Source organism: Coregonus clupeaformis, unplaced genomic scaffold (genome assembly GCF_020615455.1).
Source record: "Coregonus clupeaformis isolate EN_2021a unplaced genomic scaffold, ASM2061545v1 scaf0368, whole genome shotgun sequence".
Taxonomy (NCBI): Eukaryota; Metazoa; Chordata; class Actinopteri; order Salmoniformes; family Salmonidae; genus Coregonus; species Coregonus clupeaformis.
The window spans coordinates 76122-100000 of record NW_025533823.1 but is presented as its reverse complement, the minus strand read 5'-3'; the positions used below and the strand labels follow the sequence as shown (position 1 = coordinate 100000).

Genomic DNA, 23879 nt, shown 5'->3' with positions numbered 1-23879 from the left:
CTTGCTTTATGACTGGGTGTGTTTCTGCACAAACAGGCGGTGCTTGGCTTGCTTTATGACTGGGTGTGTTTCTGCACAAACAGGCGGTGCTCTGCTTGCTTTAAAGCTGGGTGTGTTTCTGCACAAACAGGCGGTGCTCTGCTTGCTTTAAAGCTGGGTGTGTTTCTGCACACACAGGCGGTGCTTGGCTTGCTTTATGACTGGGTGTGTTTCTGCACAAACAGGCGGTGCTTGGCTTGCTTTATGACTGGGTGTGTTTCTGCACAAACAGGCGGTGCTCGGCTTGCTTTATAACTGGGTGTGTTTCTGCACACACAGGCGGTGCTTGGCTTGCTTTGTGACTGGGTGTGTTTCTGCACAAACAGGCGGTGCTCGGCTTGCTTTATGACTGGGTGTGTTTCTGCACAAACAGGCGGTGCTCTGCTTGCTTTAAAGCTGGGTGTGTTTCTGCACACACAGGCGGTGCTTGGCTTGCTTTATGACTGGGTGTGTTTCTGCACAAACAGGCGGTGCTCGGCTTGCTTTATAACTGGGTGTGTTTCTGCACACACAGGCGGTGCTTGGCTTGCTTTGTGACTGGGTGTGTTTCTGCACAAACAGGCGGTGCTCGGCTTGCTTTATGACTGGGTGTGTTTCTGCACAAACAGGCGGTGCTCTGCTTACTTTAAAGCTGGGTGTGTTTCTGCACAAACAGGCGGTGCTCGGCTTGCTTTATAACTGGGTGTGTTTCTGCACACACAGGCGGTGCTTGGCTTGCTTTGTGACTGGGTGTGTTTCTGCACAAACAGGCGGTGCTCGGCTTGCTTTATGACTGGGTGTGTTTCTGCACAAACAGGCGGTGCTCGGCTTGCTTTAAAGCTGGGTGTGTTTCTGCACAAACAGGCGGTGCTCGGCTTGCTTTATAACTGGGTGTGTTTCTGCACAAAGAGGCGGTGCTCGGCTTGCTTTATAACTGGGTGTGTTTCTGCACAAACAGGCGGTGCTCGGCTTGCTTTATAACTGGGTGTGTTTCTGCACAAACAGGCGGTGCTTGGCTTGCTTTATGACTGGGTGTGTTTCTGCACAAACAGACGGTGTTTGGCTTGCTTTACACCTTGGTGTGTTTCTGCACAAACAGGCGGTGCTTGGCTTGCTTTATGACTGGGTGTGTTTCTGCACAAACAGGCGGTGCTCGGCTTGCTTTATACCTGTGTGTGTGGCTGTGTGTGGTGGAGGCAGAGCACAAAGAACATGGATGTTAGTTGAAGCACAGTTCACTATACACAGCTTGGGCCTTTTCTGTTTTTGAGCATGTTGATGTCAATTTCAGTAATATAACTTGTTGTTTCCTCCAGGCTGAGAGTATCGACCAGAACAGAGAAGAGAAAGTCTACAACTCAACAACAGACAACGGAGTGGTGTGTACTGAGCCTCCAGCCGCACACATAGACCAGGGGGTTCATCCCCTACAGGACGTCCCAGGGAGGACCACTGAGGAAGAGGAGAAGAGGAGGGGAGACGAAGATGAGGACCTAGAGTTCCCTCATGACTTCCTGCCCAGCACAGACCTCAGCCTTGAACTCCACTGGGGGACTTCACTTGGGTAGGTGGTTTTATCCGTAAAATACACACGTGCGCAAGTACATGCACGCAAGCGCGCGACACACACACACACACACACACACACACACACACACACACTCAAGCAAGCACACACAGACACCAGAGATAACCTAGATTGATCTCAACATTGCTACTGATGACGTAAAGGTAAGGTAAAAGATAGGTAATGGATAGGTAAGGTAAGGGATAGGTAAGGTAAATACTGTCTGTGAGTTCTTTGCTCAGTGTAAGCCTGTTTTTATTAGATTTTTATGGTCAAAACTGTAACTCAGTAGGAAAACAAATAAGTAAAGATTATAGCCACAATGCAATAATAATATACATCTATTATAATACTATATTATACAGAATATATAATGCTCTGGTAGTATTAGTCCATCAGGAGCAATACACTGAACAGAGGCTGTCTCAATGCATTGTGTCTGGGACCTATTGTCTACTGCCCAGGGCCCCTACACTCATCAAACATGATGGCTCAGTCACTACCAAAACAAACAACAGTGTTGCTGTGTGGCTGGCTATGATACTGTAGCAATATCAGTTCATCAGGGTCCATACAAAGAGAATGTCTTAATGCACAGTGCATCAGTTCATCAGGGTCCATACAAAGAGAATGTCTTAATGCACAGTGCCTGGTGTTCCTGCAGTGACGTAAGTAATGTTGCTGTGGTGACTATAATATGAGGAGCGATGAAGGGAATCCAGGCTGTCGTAATGCATTATGTCTGGTACTTTCCATCAGGACTGATAAAGCAAGGCTGTGGCTGCGTCCCAAACTGACTTATCCTCTCCTCTCCTCTCCTCTCCTCTCCTCTCCTCTCCTCTCCTCTCCTCTCCTCTCCTCTCCTCTCCTCTCCTCTCCTCTCCTCTCCTCTCCTCTCCTCTCCTCTCCTCTCCTCTCCTGTCCTGTCCTATCCTGTCCTCTCCTGTCCTGTCCTGTCCTGTCCTGTCCTGTCCTCTCCTGTCCTGTCCTGTCCTGACCTCTCTCTCCTCTCCTCTCCTCTCCTCTCCTCTCCTCTCCTCTCCTCTCCTCTCCTCTCCCTCTCCTCTCCTCTCCTCTCCTCTCCTCTCCTCCTCTCCTCTCCTCTCCTCTCCTCTCCTCTCCTCTCCTCTCTTGTCCTCTGATCTTTTCTCCTCTCCTCTCCTCTCCTCTCCTCTCTCCTCTCTCTCTCTCCTCTCCTCTCCTCTCCCTCTCCTCTCCTCTCCTCTCCTCTCCCTCTCCTCTCCTCTCCTCTCCTCCTCTCCTCCTCTCTCCTCTCCTCTCCCTCTCTCCTCTCCTCTCTCTCCTCTCCTCTCCTCTCCTCTCCTCTCCTCTCCTCTCCTCTCCTCTCCTCTCCTCTCCTCTCCTCTCTACCTTTAACTACAGGTTATACTCAAGTAAATAAATAAACCTGGTAAACATCTCGCAGCTCTCACAAAACAAATACACACCAAACCAGTTATAATTTTACAAGATAAAGATACAAGTGCGTTAATTAGAAACAACAGCGTGATTAATGATCATTTTAAAGGCTTCTATGAAAATCTATATAAATCAGAATTAAACAACAGTTGGACTGATTCTACATTCTTCTTAGACTCAACAACCGTGGAGCAATTATCAGCAGACCAAAAAATAATCATGAAAAACAGAGATCCCCTGAGAATAAATATTAGATACTGTTAAAACATTCACACAGAGAAAAGCACCAGGAATGGATGGCTTTCCCATAGAATTCTATTTAAAATTCTGGGACATAGTAGCACCCCTATTTACACATAGTAGCACCCTTATTTACACATAGTAGCACCCCTATTTACACATAGTAGCACCCTTATTTACACATAGTAGCACCCCTATTTACACATAGTAGCACCCCTATTTACATATAGTAGCGCCCCTATTTACATATAGTAGCACCCCTATTTACACATAGTAGCACCCCTATTTACACATAGTAGCACCCCTATTTACACATAGTAGCACCCCTATTTACACATAGTAGCACCCCTATTTACACATAGTAGCACCCCTATTTACACATAGTAGCAACCCTATTTACACATAGTAGCACCCCTATTTACACATAGTAGCACCCCTATTTACACATAGTAGCACCCCTATTTACACATAGTAGCACCCCTATTTACACATAGTAGCACCCCTATTTACACATAGTAGCGCCCCTATTTACACATAGTAGCGCCCCTATTTACATATAGTAGTGCCCCTATTTACACATAGTAGCGCCCCTATTTACACATAGTAGCGCCTCTATTTACACATAGTAGCGCCCCTATTTACACATAGTAGCACCCCTATTTACACATAGTAGCGCCCCTATTTACACATAGTAGCGCCCCTATTTACACATAGTAGCGCCCCTATTTACACATAGTAGCGCCCCTATTTACACATAGTAGCACCCCTATTTACACATAGTAGCACCCCTATTTACACATAGTAGCACCCCTATTTACACATAGTAGCACCCCTATTTACATATAGTAGCACCCCTATTTACACATAATAGCACCCCTATTTACATATAGTAGCACCCCTATTTACACATAGTAGCACCCCTATTTACACATAGTAGCACCCCTATTTACACATAGTAGCACCCCTATTTACATATAGTAGCACCCCTATTTACACATAGTAGCACCCCTATTTACATATAGTAGCACCCCTATTTACACATAGTAGCACCCCTATTTACCACCCCTATTTACACATAGTAGCACCCCTATTTACATATAGTAGCACCCCTATTTACACATAGTAGCACCCCTATTTACACATAGTAGCACCCCTATTTACACATAGTAGCACCCCTATTTACACATAGTAGCACCCCTATTTACACATAGTAGCACCCCTATTTACACATAGTAGCACCCCTATTTACATATAGTAGCACCCCTATTTACACATAGTAGCACCCCTATTTACATATAGTAGCACCCCTATTTACACATAGTAGCACCCCTATTTACACATAGTAGCACCCCTATTTACACATAGTAGCACCCCTATTTACACATAGTAGCACCCCTATTTACACATAGTAGCACCCCTATTTACACATAGTAGCGCCCCTATTTACACATAGTAGCGCCCCTATTTACACATAGTAGCGCCCCTATTTACATATAGTAGCGCCCCTATTTACACATAGTAGCACCCCTATTTACACATAGTAGCACCCCTATTTACACATAGTAGCACCCCTATTTACACATAGTAGCACCCCTATTTACACATAGTAGCGCCCCTATTTACATATAGTAGCACCCCTATTTACACATAGTAGCACCCCTATTTACACATAGTAGCACCCCTATTTACACATAGTAGCGCCCCTATTTACACATAGTAGCGCCCCTATTTACACATAGTAGCGCCCCTATTTACACATAGTAGCGCCCCTATTTACACATAGTAGCGCCCCTATTTACACATAGTAGCGCCCTATTTACACATAGTAGCACCCCTATTTACCCATAGTAGCACCCCTATTTACACATAGTAGCACCCCTATTTACACATAGTAGCACCCCTATTTACACATAGTAGCACCTCTATTTACACATAGTAGCACCCCTATTTACACATAGTAGCGCCCCTATTTACACATAGTAGCGCCCCTATTTACACATAGTAGCACCCCTATTTACACATAGTAGCACCCCTATTTACACATAGTAGCACCCCTATTTACACATAGTAGCACCCCTATTTACACATAGTAGCACCCCTATTTACACATAGTAGCGCCCCTATTTACACATAGTAGCGCCCCTATTTACACATAGTAGCACCCCTATTTACACATAGTAGCACCCCCTATTTACACATAGTAGCACCCCCTATTTACACATAGTAGCACCCCTATTTACACATAGTAGCACCCCTATTTACACATAGTAGCACCCCTATTTACACATAGTAGCGCCCCTATTTACACATAGTAGCACCCCTATTTACACATAGTAGCGCCCCTATTTACACATAGTAGCACCCCTATTTACACATAGTAGCGCCCCTATTTACACATAGTAGCGCCCCTATTTACACATAGTAGCGCCCCTATTTACACATAGTAGCGCCCCTATTTACACATAGTAGCACCCCTATTTACACATAGTAGCACCCCTATTTACATATAGTAGCACCCCTATTTACACATAGTAGCGCCCCTATTTACACATAGTAGCACCCCTATTTACACATAGTAGCACCCCTATTTACATATAGTAGCACCCTCAGTTCCATGTATCAAACAGATATTTCAGTTATATTAAAACCAGGAAAATCTGGAGAGTCCCCTCCTGAAGTTTAATAAATTGTGACAAAATAATAACAAAGCTCATGAGCAAAAGTTTTACCAGACTTGATACATGTCAATAAAAATAGACACTCATAAACAAATATAAGAACATGTTTCAGTTTAATACATTACGCTAAAAACCAAGATATAGATTCATCAATAATGACTGTTGATGCCAAAAAGGATTTCTACCGTCTTCAATGGCATTTTCTATTCAAAACTTTGGAGGCTTTCAACTTTCCAGCTGAAATAATACATTTTATACACATTTTATATAAATGTCCTAAAGCAAAATTATACACAAGTAATACATTATCTGATGAAATTGCTTTAGAAAGGGGCACAAGACAGGGATGTCCTCTTTCCCCCCTCCTGTTTGTGCTGACAATTGAAACGCTTGCAGAAAGAATTAGACGGGATCCAAATGTAACTGGTATCAGTATTGAAAAAAACTGAAATAATGGCAATAGAAAAAATAACAATGATATCTCATGAACTACAGAAATCCTTTAAGTGGACTACAAAAAATATTAAATACTTATGATGCTTAATAAACAACAACAAACAACAAATATATAAAGATAACTTTATCCCATTACTCAACAACATGAAAACAGATCTAATTAAATGGAATAATCTCCCCATAAATCTTACAGGTAGAATAAACCTCTTCAGAATGGCATGGCTCCCAAAGTTTTTATATTTATTCTCAGTAAAACCAATAACACTGAAGACATTCTTTTAAAAAATGTATACTCGGTCATAACAGACTCATAGAATAAAAAGGAACGTTTTACACCTTCCTAAGTCTTAGCGTGGTTTTAACTTTCCAGGTTTGGAATTGTATCAACTCGCTACCCAAGGCTTTTACTTGTGACATATAGTTAAATGCACTAAAGAGGAACAATGGGTACATATTGAAGTTGGACAAGCTCATCCCCAGAATCTTTTTACGTGTCTATTTTCTAAGGATAAAGTTAAAAACATGAATAACTTCATAATTAAAAACACTATAACAATATGGGAGGAAATGAAATGTATTCTACAAGAACCGATATTAATCCCTAAAAACACAACACCTATGGAACAATCCTTGGATAGCTTTTCAGAATTCACCAATAAATTGGTCCACGTGGAAAACTAAAGGTATAGAAACGGTAAATGACTTGCTAACAGGAAATACATTAATTTCCATGACAAAATTAAAAAGCAATTTTGGACTGACCAATGTAGATATTTTCAAATACAAACAATTTCACATTTTTATTTTAAATATTTTCGACATCCGAGCAATCTTGAGGGAATCCAATTTGAGTTAGAAAAGTATATTCATATGATAGGTAAGATATACAAAACCTTGCAGAGAGCCGATCCAACTGACAACCTCTTAGAAAAAAATATAAACTATTGGAACCAAGATTTAAAAATAACTGATGTTGGCACAAGATGGAGGGAATGCTGGAACATAACTAATGAGATGACAGTTAATCCAGTATAAACTAATGTATAGAATGTATTATACAAGAGACAAAATTCATCAGTTCTACAGCATAACGGCAGAGTCATGTCTTAAGTGTAAAACTAACAATGACTCAATAATCCATGCCTTCTGGGAATTTTGTAAAGTCCAAAAGTTATGGGCAGAAAGTTGGCTGTTAGAAGTATTACTATGTAAATGTACTTTTAATCCGTCTGTCTGCATACTTCAAGACATGGCATATGAGGGTGCAGTGAGATACCAAATGGGTTCGATGATACTTTTCTCGTCAATCATCTTGAAAGAAAATGTATACTTAAAAACTGGAAATCAACCAATCCTCCATCGTTAACACAGTGGAAAGATCAAATGCTTTATTATCTAAATGTTGAAAGTCCGTGGGGCAACAGAGAGAAACAAAATGGTGCAGTTTGAGGCCCTGTGGCGGAGAGTGATGCTGGCGCTGGAGATGGGGTGGGGGGGGTGTGAGCAGGTGGGTCTGGGCAGGGGTGATGTCGTGGATGTTTTGTATTAAAAATAATAATAAATACATTCTTACAAAAAAAAAAGAGTTCTAAACCTCTCTGCCAATAACAGCTAGTTTTCAGTTTCCCCTCCCCACTCAGACCTCTCCCAGTCAGTCCTAGTAAAAGCCTTGCTTGAGAAACTGCTCTTTCCTAAGAAGCATTTTGTGTTTTTGACCATTTTTTATTGAAAACAATCACAGTAAGGTACTTAATTGTTACCCAGAAATGATTTGATATTGAGATAATAACGTCTGCATTGGACCTTTAAGATAACAGTACAGTACCATTGTTTGGACTGAGTAGATCTGCCTCTTGTTTATGTGTTGAATGAATGCTCTTATTTTGTGTCTGTCTATTTATTCTGAATGCAGTGTTCTGTGCAATATACAGAACAGTGTTGTGTTTCAGGTTTCAGTGTGCAGTGCAGAGCCAGTGCACAGATTGCAGTGCAGTACCTGTGTATAGTGTACAGTGCAGTGCCTGTGTACAGATTGCAGTGCACTGCCTGTGTGTAGTGTGCTGTGTGCAGTGCTGTGTGCAGTGCCTGTGCTGTGTGCAGTGCAGTGCCTGTGTGCTGTGTGCAGTGCAGTGCTGTGTGCAGTCCTGTGTACAGATTGCAGTGCCTGTCCATGGAGTTGGGACTTGCCCCTGCCTGGGGTATGCTATGTGTTTTCTACAGCATCATGGAATTACCAGCCCACAGTGACTTTAACTCTGTCTCCCTGCCCACCTTCCTGCCTGGCTGGTGTCATCCTCCACCCTGGATCTCAGGCATCCCGACCAAGCTGACCCAGTTCCCACAGACATCCTTCACCCCAGCCTGCTGCCACCACAACCATGGAGGCCGATGATTCCCCAGCCATCCCACCCCTGACCCCTGACCCCTGCACTGTCCATGGAGACGATCCCAGCCCTGTCCTCCCTACCCCTGTCCCCAGCCCAGACTACTGACACACCCATGCAGGGTGCTCCATCCCTCATACCCCCTGTCCCCCCAACCTTGCTGCTGGAGCGGGAGCTACGCAATGCCTTCCAGGAAGGTGAGGAACAAATGGCCTCTCTGAGCGTACTAGACCTCTCTAGGCATGTCTCTGAGACCAGTGGTTCTACAGCCCAGAGACCTATGAGGAAGAGGAGCGAAAGTTTCCTGATGAAGAAGAGAGAAGGGCCAGAGGAGGAGGAATTACTGTTACTGTTCCCATGGACACTGAGCCAACCCCCCCCAGGAGGAACACGTATTCCCCTGTGAAGTGTGGAGCTGACAAACAGAAACTGGACCAGAGAGAAACACACACACACACACTGGACCAGAGACACTATCAGAACACACACTCCCAGAACCTAAGCCTGTGCAAGGAGAAAGGGAGGAAGCGAGGGAGGAAGGAGGAGAGGAAGAAGAGTGCCCTTGAAGAGCCTTCTGTAGTGGCCGCTGCTGCCTGCCGGCAACGCGTTGCCCCTGACAACACCCACGACGCCAGAAACGATAGAATGCGAGGGAGAGGGGGGAAAAAAAACGAGCCACTCGATTGGTCGGAGAGAGATAGAAGCAGCAGCAACAGTTTCCACTCCGGTGGGTAGAGTCAGAGTTGGCAGCGTTGGGAGATAGAGGAGTTGGTTTAGGGGGAATAGAGGAGAGTCTGTTGGAGAGGGACAGAGAGGAACAGCCCTCATCCCCCCGGCGTCCAGACACACCCAGGGATAAAGGGCTCACCTCCACTCCAGCCTGAGGACACAGACACAGAGACAGAGACTGGATCTGCATCTGACTGCAGCAACAACACAGTGCCTCAAAACTCAGTGGAGAGTGAACAGAAGAGAAGGAAGGGGGGGGTGCCTGATCCTGCCAGTGGCACCACTAGGACCGACACACTCTCTCCAGCCACGGAGAAAGAGAAGGACAGAGAGAAGGAGAGAGAGAAGGAGAGAGAGAAGGAGAGAGAGAAGGAGAGTGGACTCCGAACAGTCCACACCGTCATGGATACCTCTCGTTCTCCCCTCGGGGGAATCACTGGACGTAATTACCAGGAGCGCTGCTACTGCTACTAGATTAGAGAGAGAGGGATAGGAGGGAGAGGAAGGAGGAGAAGGAGAGGAGGGAGAGGAAGGAGAAATAGGAGGAGATGAGGAGGAAAAACAGAGACAAGAGAGAGGAGGGGTAGCTGCTGGAGGAGAACAGGGAGAGAGAGGAAGAGGAGGGAGAGGAGGGGTAGCTGCTGGAGGAGAACAGGGAGAGAGAGGAAGAGGAAGGAGAGGAGGGGGGAGAACAGAGAGGAGGAGGAGGAGGAGGAGGGGGGGGCACAGCTTGCAGGGTGTCATCAGCTGGGAGTGAGACATGGCCGCCCCCTGACGCTACCACTGCTGCCATTTCCTGTTCCTGTCGACTCACTACTACCGTCGCAGTGCTGCTGGGGTGAGCTCATTATACCATCCTCTACCTCCTCTCCCTTAGCTACCGTTGACAGCATCATCTCTGCTGATCAGGTCTGTCTCTCTCTCCCTCTCACTCAACTGATACACGGGCAGGACAACAGAGATTCAGCTCTGTCATCTGTCCCTCACTCTCTCTCTCTCCCTCCCACTCAGTCCGTCCAGCAACAAGACAACAGAGATTCAGCTCTGTCATCTGTCCCTCACTCTCTCTCTCTCTCTCCCTCCCACTCAGTCCGTCCAGCAACAAGACAACAGAGATTCAGCTCTGTCATCTGTCCCTCACTCTCTCTCTCTCCCTCCCACTCAGTCCGTCCAGCAACAAGACAACAGAGATTCAGCTCTGTCATCTGTCCCTCACTCTCTCTCTCTCCTTCACTCTCAACTCAGCACCTCTGCTGAACAAGAACAAGGCAGTCTCTCTCTAACCTCAGCTCCCCCGGCAGCCAGAAAACCGAGATTCAGCTCTCCTCTCATTTCTCCTCTCCTCCTCTCTCTCTGCTGAGCACGAGGAGTCCCAGGACAGCAACAACACACAGAGAGGCAACGAGACCAAGGAGTCAGCAGACAAGGTACTTTGTCTCAAACAGAGCCTGAGTCTGAAGTCAGAAGACAAAGGAGGAGGGTCCACGGAACCTGTCCTAGATCCTAGATCCCACTGTCAGTCTCAGACACAGGACTCCGGCAGCAACACAGAGGGAAGCACAGAGACTGAGGACAGGGATTGTCTCAAACAGAGCCAGGAGAGAAAGTTGGATCCAGAAGAGGAAACTTTAGGACCTGTCCTCAGAGAAGTAAGAGAAGCCTCCATCTCAGCCACAGACACAGAGACCGGGGGGGAGGAGAGAGAGAGACAGGGAAGGATCCCAGCAAAGCCTTCTCTTTATTCTCACATCAGCCTCCGCTGGTCTTTCAGTTACAGCAGAGCTCGGGCTACAGTCAACCGGTCCGTATCGACCACACCAGAACCAGAACCAGAACAGAAGCTAAAGTTTCTGAGAGTGAAGCTCTACGCTCCTTAGGTCAGCACAGCCTCAGCCTCAAGGCGGTGGTAGTGGGGTAGTGGACCCCCCCAAGGGGTAGTGGACCCCCCCACTATGGCTGGAGTTAGGGTGTTCCAGCTAGCTGTGAGCAGGAACAGGAAACTGTTTTTCAACGACGCGGTGAAAGCTGATGATGGCCCCTCAACGGGCCTCCACGATGTCTCTGTCTCCCAACCAGCTACTGGACTGGACTGTGCGTCCCTGCCTCCACTGAATGGTGCACGAGAGCCTGCACCACCCGGTGAGTGAGACTAGCTTCACCTCGCACAACTTCCTCGGCGTCAAGAAGCCGGAGATCCCACCATCGCCAACCCCGACCCCCACCACAGCCAGCTCTGCCTGGGGACAGACCACCGACCCTGACCCCTCCTGACATCCATAGGGAGCCTCAGGAGAAAACCCAGACAAGTAGAATGGTTAAAGGGTCAGAGGCCAAGGTCTCAGAGAGAGAAAAGGAGGATGGAGGAGAGAGGGATGGAGGAGAGAGGGATGGAGGAGAGAGGGATGGAGGAGAGAGGGATGGAGGAGAGAGGGATGGAGGAGAGAGGGATGGAGGAGAGAGGGATGGAGGAGAACCTTGCATGCTAGCTGGGACAGGGCTTCCAGAGACCCCACATGGATATTCAGGAGGATCAGTAGTTGATGACAACACTAATAGATGTCATGACTCCGCTCCTCTAACTCCTCTCGGTATAGTTTCAGTTGAACCTGCCCTTGAACCAGACCCAGAACAGGTGGATATCAAACTTCCTCCTCCTCCTTCATTACTCACACCGTCTCCTGCTCAGAAGCACCTCACCACCACCTCTAGTGAGGCCGTTTTCCTGGGTCTTTTCGAGGGTGAGTCCACCTGTGCGGGACCTGTGTGCAGTGTAGGATCCCTCTCCACCAAGCTGGGCGGTGGATCAAGGTCAAACCCAGCTGGAGGTGATGTGATCTTGATCACCACTGTCGTCACTGCGACGCTGCAGACAAAGCCAAATGAGGACCAGCCCACCGTTCTGCCTGATCAGCCCACAAGCCAATTAGACCAATCAGATCAATCAATTCACCATGACCTACCTGTCACAGATCATATGGAGGACAGAGAGAGAGGCCGTCTGTGGCTTTGGCTGGGGCCAGGATTGAGGCTGAGGACGGGGCTGAAGTGAAGACAGAAACGCGGTCTTGTGTTCCAGAGATGACAGTCCCTAACCAGTCTTCTTTAGATCCTATGAAGGGTAAAAGTGGCCCTCAGAGTTCCAGAGACCCTCTCTCTGAGTTTGAGACTATACCTGTTGCTAAGCCTGGATCTGAGCCAGTCACTAAGGCTCTTGTTCCAGAGGCAACAGTCTTTGATCTGCCCTCTCCTTCCCTGAGTGATCAGTCTGATAGTAATGACCCCATAGTGATACTGAAGCATCCAGGTCCCATGCTGAGTCACTTGGAGTTCATCAATGACTGTGACGTTTCACCTCCTGGACTCTGGGACTGTCATGGTGGCGGTCACTATGACAGCATTGCACTTCCTGATCATGTGACAGGGGGAAATGACATCACTTCCTGATCATGTGACAGGGGAAATTACACAGGTAGCATCTGTAATACTGGATTCAGAGTACAGAGATGACCTGAGACACAGGGAGGAAGAGTACGAGACTGGCAACTGTGGTGACAAGGGATCACTGGCTGAAAAGGTTAAAGAGGAGGTTGGTGAGAAGCTTCTAGAACAAGTCCCTATCTCTAAATCACCATCTCAGCCTCAGGCCACAACAGTATTAACAGCTGCATCTGATTACACCATTCCCCTACATGTATTTCACTTTGGAGCTGAGCCCAAGGTAGAAGAGCCTATCAGGGTAAATCTCTTCCGTTGTGCTGTGTCCATTAAAGATGATGTCATCAGTGTGGGTTTGTCCATTAAAGATGACATCCAACACTCAGTGCTGAGCAGCCAATTAGCAGCCAGCCTCACAATGTAAACACAGAGGACAAACAGGGAGACAAAAATAATGCGAAGAGGAAGGTCGAGAGGAGGCAAAATGAAAAGGAGGAAGAAGAGGAAGAAGACAAAAATAATCTCTCTCAAGAGGAAAAGCAAACACCGGATAAACGACAGGAAATGGAGGAGGACGACAAGCAGAAAGGAAAATGGAATCAGACAAGTACACAGAGTAATGAGACTGATAGGAAATCAGAGGGACCAGACGTCACTCAGAACAGAAACGGACACGGGACAGAATCACAAATAGTGTCTCTTCCGGACCAGAGAGATGAGTACGGTGGAAGAACAGGTAAAGGAGAGGAGAAGGCAGTGTCTGTGTCCTCATCTGGCCCCCGTCCTGGCTCCTCCTGGCTCCTCCAGGGTCGTCTGAGGACGTGTCATGTTCCAGTGGAGCCATTTATCCTCTCCCTCTGTGTTAAAACTAAGTCTCTACCCCACGCTGCCTGTGCCAGCAACAGTACCAACAGAACCCTGCGCTGAGAGGGACCCCTCTGTACCTGCTTCGAATGAAAATGCAGCTCTTAACCAATCAGATTCAGCGATTCTTCCAAAACCTTTTGCTCAGCAACAAGAGAGAGAGAGAACGTGAACAGCAGCAGGAGATGCCAGGATCCAGTACCGCCTCAGACAGTGTATCAGGCGGTCAAGAAACAGACAACAAACTCACGGAGTTACTCACAGCCTCACCGATGTTGCCGGGGGTAACACAGGGAGCAGAGAGGACCCTGGGAGGTTTGTGTCAGGGTGAGAACAGGATGTCAGGCGATGGAGAGAAGGATGGAGTGAACAGGCCAGACACAGGGGAGGGAGAGGGGAAGATGACTTCTACTGTAGGGGGCTATAGGTTCAACCTTGGTCATGAAGGAGTCAATATGCCTTCTCATAGTCACAATCGTTTCTTTTTAGACTGGGATAGTGGGGATGTTGAGAGAGACAACAGCACAGGTACTGTTGGTAGGGAAAAAAGACTGGAGACAGATAAAAACCAAAGCACTGGTCCAGGAGAAGTCATCATCCTGTCTGATTCAGACAGTTCAGATCTCAAGTCACAGGGTCTGTCGGTGAAGGATGAGGAGAGTGTGGGGGTTAAGGGTCAGAGAACTGGTGCTGTAACTGAGGAGAGTGTGGAGGTTAAGGGTCAGAGAACTGGTGCTGTAACTGAGGAGAGTGTGGAGGTTAAGGGTCAGAGAACTGGTGCTATAACAGGGGCCACTGTTGGAACGGATTCACACCAAGATGAAACCACACTGCTGGAATGTCCTGTCTCATCATCATCATCATGTTCACAGGGAAGGGTCAGCGCCGAAGGGTATGGGGTTCACAAGGAGGAGGACATACCACATAGTCCAGACAAGGAGGCCAAACCTAACCCAGTCTCAGACCACCAGACCAAAGAAACGGTCTCTGTCAAACTGACCCCAGACCAGTTCACAGACACCCCTGTCATAATGGCAATACCACCACCTATTCAGAACAATACCAAAGCCTCACTACAGGATGCAGAATATAAGGCAGTTGAGCCATGTTCGGTTCATGACGCGGTCAAAACCAGCAACATTAGTGGAACTCAAGAGAGTCCTGGTCTCAATGTTGATCCTGATCATGTGGTCCAGAAGGCCTTCAGCACAACAACAACAACAACAACAACAACAACAACAGAAAGCCCCACAGCAGCACAAGCTGCTATAGTACCACTAGCTGCCTCAGAGAGAGAGGCCACAGAGGACGATTCTGAGGCCTTGAACAGGAAGAAAGACAAGAGAATGAGAGCATTAGCAAAAAGGATAGAAGAGAGAAAACGGGAAGAGAGGAAATGGGAAGAGAGGAAACGGGAAGAGAGGAAACAGGAAAGGAGGAACCAGGAAGAGAGGAAACAGGGAGAGAGGACCCAGGAAGAGAAGAAACGGGAAGAGAGGAAACAGGAAGAGAGGAAACAGGAAGAGAGGACCGAGGAAGAGAAGAAACGGGAAGAGAGGAAACAGGAAGAGAGGAAACAGGTAGAGAGGAACCGGGAAGAGAGGAAACTGGAAGAAAGGAACCAGGAAGAGAAGAAACGGGAAGAGTGGAAACAGGAAGAGAGGAAACCGGAAGAGAGGAACCAGGAAGAGAGGGAAAAAAAGCAGAAGAAAGAGAAGGAGGAAAAACACAAACTTTTAATAGAACAGACTGGTCCTACCACAGAACAGACTGGTCCTACCACAGAACAGACTGGTCCTACCACAGAACAGACTGGTCCTACCACAGAACAGACTGGTCCTACCACAGAACAGACTAGTCCTACCACAGAACAGACTGGTCCTGCCACAGAACAGACTGGTCCTACCACAGAACAGACTGGTCCTGCCACAGAACAGACTGGTCCTACCACAGAACAGACTGGTCCTGCCACGGAACAGACTGGTCCTGCCACAGAACAGACTGGTCCTACCACAGAACAGACTGGTCCTGCCACAGAACAGACTGGTCCTACCACAGAACAGACTGGTCCTGCCACAGAACAGACTGGTCCTACCACAGAACAGACTGGTCCTGCCACGGAACAGACTGGTCCTGCCACAGAACAGACTGGTCCTACCACAGAACAGACTGGTCCTGCCACAGAACAGACTGGTCCTACCACAGAACAGACTGGTCCTACCACAGAACAGACTGGTCCTACCACGGAACAGACTGGTCCTACCACGGAACAGACTGGTCCTGCCACGGAACAGACTGGTCCTGCCACAGAACAGACTGGTCCTACCACAGAACAGACTGGTCCTGCCACAGAACAGACTGGTCCTGCCACAGAACAGACTGGTCCTGCCACAGAACAGACTGGTCCTACCACAGAACAGACTGGTCCTACCACAGAACAGACTGGTCCTGCCACAGAACAGACTGGTCCTACCTCAAAACAGACTGGTCCTACCACAGAACAGACTGGTCCTACCACAGAACAGACTAGTCCTGCCACAGAACAGACAGAGATGTCAGTTACTGGTCCTACCACAGAACCACAGACGGAACCACAGATAGACTGGTTGGCTGCTCTCAGATCCCTCTCTCAGTCCAACCAACAGAACACAGCAGAGTCATCTGAGAGAACTCCAGAACCCAGGTACTGCGCTCTGCACTGTACACAGAATGTGCGTGCGTGTGTGTGTTTGTGTGTGTGTGTGTGTGTGCATGTGTACGTGTTTGTGTTGACTAGGGTGTGATTTTGTTTACGAGTCTAGATGTAGACAAAACTCTATACCCTAGGCAAGGTGGGATCTTTTCGTGTCTGTAAAATGAATCATGCGAGTAATGGCGGTGGAAACAAATTGATTTGCAATTATTGATATACTATCCCTGTTTGCTATATAGTGCAATACCTTTGACCTTTGACCAGAGTCAATAGGGCGGAGACCCAGCCATTCTATTTCTTCCTCTATAGTGGACATCAGTTCTTGCGTCTGTATCTCTGAGGCCAAACAAGCCACTGCATTAAGTCCTATTGTCCCTTTGAGAGGACATTCTGGGCTTTTCAATGATATCACATGTTGGGGGGTGTGACCTTGACAACTTTATATTTCTGGTAAAAAAAAAAAAAGAAGATGTCTGCCATCAAAATTAGCACATTTTATGGAAATTTGAAAAGAAGTGTGTGTAATTATTAATTCTAATTTTTGTCAGTTTGAAATTCAAATCGTTTCTAGTAAGTGAATAGTTCAGTGAGTTGTCAGGACTGTTATACTTTTGTCACATTAAATAAAAGCTTATCAAGAATGCCACAACTATGTTTTCCACCTACTGTACCCATTGACTGTAATGTTAGTTTCCACCTACTGTACCCATTGACTGTAATGTTAGTTTTCCACCTACTGTACCCATTGACTGTAATGTTAGTTTCCACCTACTGTACCCATTGACTGTAATGTTAGTTTTCCACCTACTGTACCCATTGACTGTAATGTTAGTTGTTTCACCTACTGTACCCATTGACTGTAATGTTAATGTTTTCATATTTACTTCCTAATGACCACTACAGAGGACAATTTTGCCCTTACAATAAAAGATAAATAACACAAAAAAATATATTATAATAATCTTGGTAACATGTTTTTTTTTCTTCAATTTTATAACTAATTTCATGCAATTCTACTCATTTTACCATACAGCTACAGTGCCCTCAGAAAGTATTCATACCCCTTGACTTATTCAACATTTTGTTGTGTTACAGCCTGAATTAAACATTTATTATATAGATTTTTTCTCTCTCACCCATCTACACACAATACCCCAGAATGACAAAGTGAAAACATGTTTTTAGAAATGTTTTACAAATGTATTGAAAATGAAATACAGAAATATTTCATTTACATAAGTATTCACACCCCTGAGTAAATACATGTTAGAATCACCTTTGGCAGTGATTACAGCTGTGAGTCTTTCTGGGTAAGAGATTTGCACACCTGGATTGTACAATATTTGCACATTATTATTAACAAAATTCTTCAAGCTCTGTCAAGTTGGTTGTTGATCATTGTTAGACAGACATTTTCAAGTCTTGCCATAGATTTTCAAGCTGATTTAAGTCTGTAAACTGTAACTTGGCCATTCAAAAACATTCAATGTCATCTTGGTAAGCAACTCCAGTGTATATTTGGCCTTGTGTTTTAGGTTATTGTCCTGCTAAAAGATAAATGTGTCTCCCAGTGTCTGTTGGAAACCAGACTGAACCAGGTTTTCCTCTAGGATTTTACCTGTGATTAGCTCTATTCTGTTTATTTTTAACCTAAAACACTCCCAGTCCTTGCCGATGACAAGCATACCCATAACATGATGCAGCCACCACCATGCTGGAGAATATGAAGAGTAGTACTCAGTGATGTGTTGTGTTGGATTTGCCCCAAACATAACACTTTGTATTCAGGACATAAAGTTAATTTCTTTGCCACATTTTTTGCAGTTTTACTTTAGTGCCTTGTTGCAAACAGGATGCATGTTTTGGAATATTTTTTATTCTGTACAGGCTTCCTTCTTTTCACTCTGTCATTTAGGTTAGTATTGTGGAGTAACTACAATGTTGTTGATCCATCCTCAGTTTTCTCCTATCACAGCCATTAAACTCTGTAACTGTTTTAAAGTCACCATTGGCCTCATGGTGAAATCCCTGAGCAGTTTCCTTCGTCTCCGGCAACTGAGTTAGGAAGGACGCCTGTATCTTTGTAGTGACTGGGTGCATTGATACACCATCCAAAGTGTAATTAATAACTTCAACATGCTCAAAGGGATATTCAAAGTCATTCAAAAATCATGTTAAACAAAAATCATGCTGAAGTGAGTCCATGCAACTTACTGTGTGACTTGTTACGGAAATGTTTACTTCTGAACTTATTCAAGCTTGCCACAACAAAAGGGTTGAATACTTATTGACTCAAGACATTTCAGCTTTTCATTATTTTCTAAAAACATAATTCCACTTTCACATTATGGGGTATTGTGTGTAGGCCAGTGACACAAAATCTAATTCAAGCTGTAAACACAACAGCATGTGGAATAAGTCAACGGTTACAGTATGAATAATCTCTGAAGGCTTCTGTCATTTCCTGCATTTTTACACATTTTGCCACAGGTGTAGAGAAATGTTTGCCGTTTTTTTTGATCCGAGGGCCTTCAAAAGAGGGGACCGCCAGTTGCCCATCCCTGATATAGGGAATAGGGTGCTATGGGGCTCTGGTCAAAAGTAGTGCACTAGACAGAGTGTAAAGTGAATATGAATGGAAACAACAGAGCATGACTTTGTAGTGACTGATGGAGCCTTGTGGTCAGATGACTCTGTCCCAAATGGTCCCCAATGGGAAAAAGTAGTGCACTACATACATGCACTACATAGGGATTCAGCCCCTGTGGTTGAATTATAATGGAGGTCAATGGAGAGAACTGTAGTACTATTATATCCAATGGGATGACATCAGTGGTGACATCTCCCCTGTCCTTTTGGGACTAGAATGAGGCTATTCTCACAGGGGAGAATGCAGCTGTTGATGTTTCACTGTTCAAACAACACACACACACACACACACACACGCACAAGTGCATACACACACGCAACTCCGCATACACACACACAAACACACACACGCACAAAATTCTACAGCTGCACCATCGAGAGCATCCTGACTGGTTGCATCACCGCCTGGTATGGCAACTGCTTGGCCTCTGACCGCAAGGCACTACAGAGGGTAGTGCGTACGGCCCAGTACATCACAGGGGCAAAGCTCCCTGCCATCCAGGACCTCTATACCAGGCGGTGTCAGAGGAAGGCCCTCAAAATTGTCAAAGACTCCAGTCACCCTAGTCATAGACTGTTCTCTCTGCTACCGCACGGCAAGCGGTACCGGAGTGCCAAGTCTAGGTCCAAAAGACTTCTCAACAGCTTCTACCCCCAAGCCATAAGACTCCTGAACAGCTAATCATGGCTACCCGGACTATTTGCACTGCCCCCCCACCCCATACTTTTTACGCTGCTGCTACTCTGTTAAGTATTTATGCATAGTCACTTTAACTCTACCCACATGTACATATTACCTCAACTACCTCAACTAACCGGTGCCCCCGCACATTGACTATGCAACGGTACCCCCCTGTATATATAGCCTCCCTACTGTCACTTTATTCTATTGTATATATAGCCTCCCTACTGTCACTTTATTTTTACTTCTGCTCTTTTTTTCTCAACACTTTTTTGTTGTTGTTTTATTCTTACTTTTTTGTTTAAAATAAATGCACTGTTGGTTAAGGGCTGTAAGTAAGCATTTCACTGTAATGTCTGCACCTGTTGTATTCGGCGCATGTGACCAATAAAATTTGATTTGATTTGATTTGATTTGATTTGGCACACAGAACATTTACATGTATATGTATTCCTTATATGTATTCCTTATATTTATTCCTTATATGTATTATATATGTATTCTATATGTATTCTATATCTATTCTATATGTATTCCCTATATGTATTCCTTATATGTATTCTATATGTATTCTATATGTATTCCTTATATTTATTCTATATGTATTCCTTATATGTATTCTATATGTATTCCTTATATGTATTCCTTATATCTATTCTATATGTATTCCTTATATGTATTCTATATGTATTCTATATGTATTTTATATGTATTTTATATGTATTCCCTATATGTATTCTATATGTATTCTATATCTATTCTATATGTATTCCCTACATGTATTCCTTATATGTATTCCTTATATGTATTCTATATGTATTCCTTATATGTATTCCCTATATCTATTCTATATGTATTCCCTATATGTATTCTATATCTATTCTATATGTATTCCCTATATGTATTCCTTATATGTATTCCTTATATGTATTCTATATGTATTCTATATCTATTCTATATGTATTCCCTATATGTATTCCCTATATCTATTCTATATGTATTCCTTATATGTATTCTATATGTATTCTATATGTATTCCCTATATCTATTCTATATGTATTTTATATGTATTCCCTATATGTATTCCTTATATGTATTCTATATATATTCTATATGCATTCTATATGTATTCTATATGTATTTTATATGTATTCTATATGTATTCTATATGTATTCTATATGTATTCCAAATGTATTTTATATGTATTCCCTATATGTATTCTATATGTATTCTACATGTATTTTATATGTATTCCCTATATGTATTCCTTATATGTATTATATATGTATTCTATATGTATTCCTTATGTATTCTATCAGTATTCTATAAGTATTCTATATGTATTCCTTATATGTATTCTATAAGTATTCTATATGTATTCCTTATATGTATTCTATATGTATTCTATAAGTATTCCTTATATGTATTCCCTATATCTATTCTATATGTATTTTATATGTATTTTATATGTATTCCCTATATGTATTCTATATGTACTCTATATCTATTATATATGTATTCTATATGTATTCCCTATATGTATTCTATATGTATTCTATAAGTATTCTATATGTATTCCCTATATCTATTCTATATGTATTCTATATGTATTCCTTATTTGTATTCTATATGTCTTCTATATGTATTCTATATGTACTCTATATGTATTCTATATGTATTCCCTGTATGTATTCTGTACCTCTCTCTCATTTTGTCATGTGAATTTCTATCTCTAATTCAACCTAAGCTTGAATCATTACCAGGGGTTGTAAGGCTCTGGTTTTAATCATAAATGATTCAAGGTCCGCAACCAGCAAGAATGATCTGTATTTTTAATCATGGAGAGCTCTGGCGCCAAAAAACATACATAGAGCTTTTATATCCCTTGACACACAAAGGCACTTTGCTCCGCCCATCTTTAAACAGTTTCTCAGTCCCCTCCACCCTGGAATGTTTAGTCCCGCCCCCCTCTGTTAGTGGGTTGACACCACATTATAACTCTTAACACCGTTCACACATTTATACTGTATTTGGGGTGAAATCCTTTAGTCATTATTCTTAAAATACAAATTAATCTATCACATTTTCAACCCTCTCCTACTTTTCAGACCCTTCCAGCCTCCTGTAGCAGAGTTTCATCCACCCTCTGAAGAGACAGCCACCCCTCTGGGCCAAGGAGAAGACATACCAGGACAGGAACCACCAGGACAGGAGCCAGGACAGGAACCACCAGGACAGGAGCCAGGACAGGAACCACCAGGACAGGAGCCAGGACAGGAACCACCAGGACAGGAGCCAGGACAGGAGCCAGGACAGGAACCACCAGGACAGGAGCCAGGACAGGAGCCAGGACAGGAGCCAGGACAGGAGCCAGGACAGGAGCCAGGACAGGAGCCAGGACAGGAGCCAGGACAGGAACCACCAGGACAGGAGCCAGGACAGGAGCCAGGACAGGAACCACCAGGACAGGAGCCAGGACAGGAGCCACCAGGACAGGAGCCACCAGGACAGGAGCCACCAGGACAGGAACCACCAGGACAGGAACCACCAGGACAGGAGCCAGGACAGGAGAATACCACTCCTCCACTAGGACAGGAGCCAGGACAGGAGCCAGGACAGGAGCCAGGACAGGAGCCAGGACAGGAGCCACCAGGACAGGAACCAGGACAGGAGAACACCACTCCTCCACTAGGTCAGGACAGTGGGTGAGTTCACAGAACCATGACTGACATCATAGCAGTTCAGATAACATGGATTTCTTCCCTTCCCTTGTCAGTTTGCTGAAACCCTGTAATTGTTGTCTAAAGGGCAGCAACTACACTAATTAGTGGTGTGCAACAGAGACACTGATAAAAATACTACCTGTATGTTAGTGCATCGCTATGTGTCTAGCTGGTGCTAAGGACAAGGGTCTCTCTCTCTCTCTCTCTCTCTCTCTCTCTCTCTCTCTCTCTCTCTCTCTCTCTCTCTCTCTCTCTCTCTCTCTCTCTCTTCATCTCTCTCTCTCTGTCTCGCTCTGTCTCTGTATGTCTGTCTGTCTGATTCTCTCTCTCTTCATCTCTTCATCTCTCTCTCTCTCTCTCTCTCTCTCTCTCTCTCTCTCTCTCTCTCTCTCTCTCTCTCTCTCTCCCTCTCCCTCTCCCTCTCTCTCTCTCTCTCTCTCTCTCTCTGTCTGTCTGTCTGTCTGATTCTCTCTCTCAGGTTGATGTTCAAAGTTGGTATAACAAATGGGATTAAATCAAATCAAATCAAATCAAATCAAATTTTATTGGTCACATGCGCCGAATACAACAAGTGCAGACATTACAGTGAAATGCTTACTTACAGCCCTTAACCAACAGTGCGTTTATTTTAAACAAAAAAAGTAAGAATAAAACAACAACAAAAAAAAAAAAACAAAAAAAAAAAAAAAAGTGTTGAGAAAAACAAAGAGCAGAAGTAAAATAAAGTGACAGTAGGGAGGCTATATATACAGGGGGGTAACGGTGCAGAGTCAATGTGCGGGGGCACCGGCTAGTTGAGGTAGTTGAGGTAATATGTACATGTGGGTAGAGTTAAAGTGACTATGCATAAATACTTAACAGAGTAGCAGCAGCGTAAAAAGGATGGGGTGGGGGGGCAGTGCAAATAGTCCGGGTAGCCATGATTAGCTGTTCAGGAGTCTTATGGCTTGTGGGTAGAAGCTGTTGAGAAGTCTTTTGGACCTAGACTTGGCACTCCGGTACCGCTTGCCGTGCGGTAGCAGAGAGAACAGTCTATGACTAGGGTGGCTGGAGTCTTTGACAATTTTGAGGGCCTTCCTCTGACACCGCCTGGTATAGAGGTCTTGGATGGCAGGGAGCTTTGCCCCAGTGATGTACTGGGCCGTACGCACTACCCTCTGTAGTGCCTTGCGGTCAGAGGCCAAGCAGTTGCCATACCAGGCGGTGATGCAACCAGTCAGGATGCTCTCGATGGTGCAGCTGTAGAATTTTTTGAGGATCTGAGGACCCATGCCAAATCTTTTTAGTCTCCTGAGGGGGAATAGGCTTTGTCGTGCCCTCTTCACGACTGTCTTGGTGTGCT

General features: G+C 44.9%; 1 protein-coding gene across 1 annotated transcript in view; it reads left to right on the top strand.

The window, feature by feature from the left end:
- LOC121555351 (glutenin, high molecular weight subunit PW212-like) overlaps positions 1-22523 on the top strand; it is a 59192-nt gene extending 36669 nt beyond the window's left edge. Inside the window, exons 3-4 of the mRNA XM_045215105.1 lie at positions 1335-1582; positions 21923-22523. Of these exons, the coding sequence (XP_045071040.1) occupies positions 1335-1582; positions 21923-22523 (849 nt within the window). The remainder of the gene's footprint in view (positions 1-1334; positions 1583-21922) is intronic.
- Positions 22524-23879: the final 1356 nt, after the last annotated feature.